Source organism: Myotis nattereri, assembly GCF_964212035.1.
Source record: "Myotis nattereri genome assembly, chromosome: 7".
Taxonomy (NCBI): domain Eukaryota; kingdom Metazoa; phylum Chordata; class Mammalia; order Chiroptera; family Vespertilionidae; genus Myotis; species Myotis nattereri.
Window position 1 is genome coordinate 18,933,958 of NC_138082.1, and position 6,335 is coordinate 18,940,292.

The 6,335-nt window shown below is 34.4% G+C and overlaps 1 protein-coding gene across 1 annotated transcript in view; it reads left to right on the top strand.

Moving 5' to 3' along the window:
• SPAG16 (sperm associated antigen 16) overlaps positions 1-2,649 on the top strand; it is a 640,972-nt gene extending 638,323 nt beyond the window's left edge. Inside the window, exon 16 of the mRNA XM_081095737.1 lies at positions 2,281-2,649. Within this exon, the coding sequence (XP_080951863.1) occupies positions 2,281-2,456 (176 nt within the window). The 3' untranslated portion in view covers positions 2,457-2,649. The remainder of the gene's footprint in view (positions 1-2,280) is intronic.
• The last annotated feature ends 3,686 nt before the right edge of the window (positions 2,650-6,335 follow it).

Genomic DNA, 6,335 nt, shown 5'->3' on the forward strand with positions numbered 1-6,335 from the left:
ATTATAATTTTTACAGATTTGAATTGAACAAACGATAATGATTTAATGTTAACTCTTTCACTTTTCTTTATGGGCTTTGATTCTATTTGGTTTCAAAAATAGTAAATAATATTTACCCCCTTCCTAGCCATAATGTGAAGACTACAAAGAAAAAAGTTGTTTTATTCTTAGAAGAGTCACAAGCAGCTATTGCGCGTAGAGGCAGGAAGTGAAATCCACATGCAGTGCTTCTGTCAGCAAAGACTTTGTAGAAGAGAGTTTATAATAAATATTCACATCTGCTGCTTTGGACACTTTAATCCATCCTAAGGATCTTTGCTGTGTCAGGCTTTGTTCTAGATGAAGAAGCCCAGTAGTTATAAAGGTTTGCAAATAAGCTATATTTATCATGGTTAGCTTTCTTTTTATAACTTTTCTCTGTCTTAGAGATATCCATGACAATTTTTAGTATAATTTGTGATTAAATATTTCACTGTGACTCTACAGTGCTATCATATAGAATTTTCATCATGGGATAGACAAATTCTATTTTCACAATATATCACCTACTTATAATTTGTCATGAAGTCATCATTGATAACAATGCTACCTGGATGTGGAAAACATAACTCAAAGTGCTTATGATTAAATGCTAGCTTCTGCTATAGACAAGTTTCTTAATTTTTCCAAACCTCTCTTTTTTCGTCTATATAATAGAGTTACTATTATTTTTTATTATTAGATTATTATAGGGATTATATGAAATTATCCATGTTATGTAACTAAATCTAGTATCTAGCATGTTGAATTTAATGAATTTTAAATGTTTACTAAAATGGTACTATATGCCTTTTAAGTTGTATTAGATAATTCCAGGAATTGTACTAATATTATATTTGTTTAACCCGTGTACTGAACTTATATAAACATAATCTATTATTTTTACTTACCTCCACATTTCCTGATATTTTGCTACTGATTTTTTTTAAAATAAAAGTAATTAGAATTGAATTACTGATGTATTTTTCCTATAACAAAATTATCCACTCATAAAAATATGGTATGAAAATCATGAGTATACTTTGTGTTGCATTTAGTTCCCTACATAACAAAAATTTAACTAAATTTTTAATTAGAGTAATAAAAACCAAAGTTACCTTTAAAATGGAGGTATTTTCACTTCAACCCCAAAGAAATTTGTTGTGTCACGGTTTTTAAAGAATAACTGTATTATGATAGTCTTAAGTAACAATTTAGTATAATTATAATAAAACAGCTTACATATAATACAAATTTTAAAATATAAATGAATTATATACTATATATGTGTATACCTTTGCCATGGGTATATTTGAAGCTTGTGTTTTCTTAAAAGGAAAGCTGTGTTGCTTAGTGCTTTCAACCTCATCTCCTCAATATTATTTATTAATCCCAAATTTAAGGAGTCTAGCAGAGCATTTGATGACCTCTGCATATAAAGCCAGTAACACATTAGGTTTTACTTTTTCATTTTAAATTTTTATAATTTAATCATTCATGTGTCTTATTTTGACTGGAATTATTTTCTATACATTCAGGACTTAGTTCATATTTAATGACTGGTATCTAACACAAAACAAGTTTGTTGAATTAAAATTAAAACAAAATATGTATTGATCTCACTAATATGTGGAATATAATGAACAAAATAAACTAAGGAACAAAATGGAATCAGAAGCATGTACATATGGGACAAACTTGCCGATGCCCAAGGGGAGGGAGGTACGGGTGACTGGATAAAGAAGGTGAAGGAAGCCTGGCTGGCTTGGCTCAGTGGTTGAGCATTTACCTATGAACCAGGAGGTCACGGTTCAATTCCTGATCAGAGCACATGCCCAGGATGCAGGCTCCATCCCCAGTAGGGGGCATGCAGGAGGCAGCTGATCAATGATTCTTTCTCATCATTGATGTTTCTCTCTCTCTCTCCCTCTCCCTTCCTCTCTGAAATCAATAAAAACATATTTTAAAAAAGGTGAAGGGATCAGCTAAAGAACATATATGCATACCCATGGGCATGGACAATAGTTTGGTGAAGGCCAAAGGAGGTGGGAGGTGGGAGGTGGGAGGTGGGGGTGGGTGGAGGTGGGCAAAGCGGGAGGAGTGGGACAGCTGCAATTATGGCAACATTAAAATTTTTTAATGCAAAACTATATATCTTATTGCTTATAAACTGTGACTGAGGAAATAAAACTTTGATATTCTCCTCTTTCTCTCTCCTCTCTCCCTCTCTCCCCCTCTCCCTCTCTTTCTCTCTCCCTCCAGGTCGAGTATTAGCTCAGGCGAGTGGCAGTGGCGTTATTCATTTGCTAGATCTTCAATCAGGGCAGATTTACAAACTGGTGGGTCATGAGAACGAAGCTCACACAGTGGTGTTTTCTCATGACGGAGAGAGTCTGTTTTCCGGAGGCTGTGATGGCACTGTTCGAGTGTGGTCTTGATGGCCAGCATATCCCACTGCAGAGGGCTTTCCCTATAAGGCTTGGAAATGCCTCATGCAGTCCCAGTCCAGTAAATACCTGATTAAGTATGCGAGCAGGTAACATTTACAATTTGCTTTAAAACATGCTTTGAATATATATTTTAATGCTCATACTGTTACCAATAAAAAACAAAACAAAACTTTCTGTTCATTTATTTGTGTCTGTGTCTCTTTTTTTTTCTTCTCTTATTTTGATAAGATTTTAGAAACAGAGCATTTTTGCTAGAGGTTTGGAAGAAACAGCTTTACAATGACGCCTAATGACAGACTAGATGAATTACAGGAGATTGATTTTGAACGTTAGAGAACAAACTGCAGGAGAACCAGGCTACTTTTTAAAAAATCAAATTTAAGCTTCAGGAAGACCTGGAGTTTAACCATGTAGCACAGGGAACGTGTTTCTTCAACTGAAGAGTCCATTAGAATTGGACGGCATACATTTTTGAAGATTCTTTGACAACCGTTATGCTTTATCTATTAATAATAATCCGAGACTGCAGCTGGTTTAAATCTAAATGCAAGGCTCTTCCCGAACTTTCATCACTGCAGCCCATCCAAGAATGCATTAAGTATAATTACAGTGTTTATTTTTTTATTGTAATTCAATGCAAATAAGTAAATAAGTATCTCGCACGTAAAGTGCCCCCCCCCCAACCCCCACTCCCCCACCCCCCTGCCCCGTGCATGCATCAGCTGTATAAAGTGCGACTGCTTAGACAACACCAGCCTGGTCTAAAGAAGCAGCTCGGGATTTCGACCCTGGTGGGCGCAGAAGCCAGTTGGCGCTGTCCGCGGTGCTGAGGAATTCCCGGCTGCCGGCAGAATGAGCTCCACATCAGCAGTCTGCAAACTGCTCTCAGTGATGCAGAAACCCAGCTAAAGTTGCTCCTTTCCTTCACGTCCACAGTTAGTATTTTCTGGGGTGTGAGAAGGGATTCGAGCAACATATTGTGGATGATGCTGATGCGGTTGCCAGCGGAGCGGGTTTTGAGCGACAGCATGCTGTTGCTGTTTGTGATCCACCGAGCCTAGCCAAATCACCTCTGCTGCCGTAGCAAACACCGTGCAAGTGAACTCATGTGTGGAGGAGGCGTAATCAGCCGGGAAATTTCATAGAAGGATCTGAGAAAATGCTAACAACAAGTTCAACATGATTCTGCTACTTGAGTCTGGATTTCTACAGGACCAGCATTGCTTCTTGCTTTGAATTTTGGAGACAGGTCCAAAGCGTATTTCTTATGTGTGTCTGCTGTATTTCTCTCCGGAAGGGCGGGAGACTGCTTCTTGACTGTGGTTTGAAATGAGAGGTAGAGAGAATGGATTGCCTTTAATTCAAGCCTGAAAATGCGTTCTTTGGACAATTAAAGAGGAACTGCTTTTCTAAAACATACCTGATCTTTTAGTTCATATTGGTCTATGACCCCCATCACCACTATTAACCTCCAGAGGGATTAGGTAAGTGTATCTTATGACATGAGTTATGTTTGTTTTCTCAAAGAAATAAATGCAGTCGTTTTAAATGATATGTAGCAATGTGGGGAGGGGAGGAGAAAGTTTAGCTGGAAAGTGTTCTTCCATTCAGCAATGTTTGCTTGCTTATTAAAAATCTTCAGATAAATATTTTATTGGGTTTCTCTAATATTTTTATCTTAAATAGTGCCTTAAACTGCACTAAAGCAGCTCAGTTATGAAGGGGAATTTTGTAATAGCTTAAGAACTTTATTATATTAAAAAGAAAACCATGCTTTTCTTCATGCAGATTTTAAAAGGTATTTCATATAATAAAAGCATGCTTAATGTTTATATAAAGTGGATATTACACCCATTTTTACCTTTAAATATACATTTATTATAACCTGACATTAATGCCTACCTGTAGCTTACAGAGATCATTTCTGTCTATGTCCTTTTGAAGCAGAATGATATGGTTATTTTATATGGCTTATTTTGTATGTATTAACAGTTACTACTGGAATACTATAAAGAAGCACAATATATTTTTTTCTTCCAGGGTAAACATATATATATATATATATATATATATATATATATATATATATATATATATATTGCATGCCTTGATTAATAAAATACATATGCTTTTTTTTTCAGAAGCTTCTGTAATGTTTATAGGCTTTGTAGTAATTTAAGAGAAAAAAATGCTTTGTCAAAGGGAGCTTCCAGATTCTCAAGTAGAATTATAGGTTTGCATTTTTTATTCTGTCATGACTCATTATTTTTAACATATTTCAAAAGAAATTCATCTCATTTATCATTACCTACCCAAAAGGATTTAGAGAGCACTTTTCTTTTTAAGGGAAGGCATGAACATACTTCATTCTATTTTACTATTACTAGAATTTGCATATCTAATTTAAAATGCAAATATTATAGGTTCATGAAGTTCCCTAATGCCATCTTTACCTTATTTAAAAGTATCATCTGTATGTTAGACTGAAAAGAGATGGTTTATCATTACTCCTATTATAATCTGAAAATAAAGCAATAAATAATATTCACAAATGATCTGAAAAATGTCCGATATACAATTTTAGTGATTGTTGGCATAAAGCCAGAATCATTTAAATAGACAAATGAACTATTTGACAACACTTTTACTTATGTATTATTCCCTCAAGTCGGTTTCCCCAGAGTTTTTATATGAGTTAGTCACTCTAAACATTTAAATGAGTGTTGCTAGTGGGCAGCACTCCACACAAGCACTAATACTATGTGAAGTTTACAAGAGTCAATGCCACTAAACTAATAAGGAATATAAGGAATATTTTCTATGAATGGCAACTCCTCATTACTCTTCTATGAAATCAATAGTTTTACTCTGGCATTTTTGTGCAAAATATCTTTTGCATGTCAAAGGAGAGATATGTATTCAAGATTGTTAAGTGGTACTTATTATATATTAAAGTGAATACATTCAAATAGTATTACACAAATTCTAGATTCCAGTTGCTATACAAATTATCTGATACATTTTTCCTGCCCACTAGGAGCTTACTCTCTGAGTAAAATAAAGATGTGGACAATAATATGAATATATTTATTTTTAAGTAATTATTTTAAATGCAAGGAGTTCTCTTGTATCATTTGTTATTTTAAATTTTCTTTCTCTCATTCACTCTAGAATAGCTATCTGTTTTTCTTCTTGGCTATATTTCAAAATCCAGATTTAAATTTACTAAAACAAGAAACCCTTATTGAGACCATTGTTGTTCTCCAACTATGGGCATAAAGAAGCCAGAAGGCCTTTATAATAGCTCCATTCCAATTACAATTAACATTCAATTGTTTGTTTCTTCCCTTTCTCTTAAAAGTAGAGTTTTTCTCACTAATTGCATGAGTTTTTGTACAGATGGTTATAATGCATATACATTCTCTATCACTGACTAGTACAGTTTAAAGTATAATAGAAAATGTAAATTCAAGTATTCTGAGTTATTGGTAAGTAACCACTTGTAAAATCACCCTTTGAGGTTCAGTAAAATAATCTATTACAAGTTAGACAAAGCCAGACCTTTAAAAATCAGAAGGTGACTTCAAGCTTAAGGTTCTTATCTGAAAGAACTCCATATATGTTGCCAAGGATCAAGTCTCTAGACTTCATAATAAAGCATAGATAGTTGCATGAACTTAGTCTATTTCAAGTCTATCTTCCAAACAGAGCCCAAATAAACAGGTTAAGAGCATAGGGTTAAATAAATCTACATTTTCTGTATATATGTCAAATTACTTTTTAAAAATATTTATTTTCAGCCTACCCCTCCCCATGGAAGGAGCTGAGTATATTCAGTAGTAGGAGCACATCCGGAAGCCTTTGAGG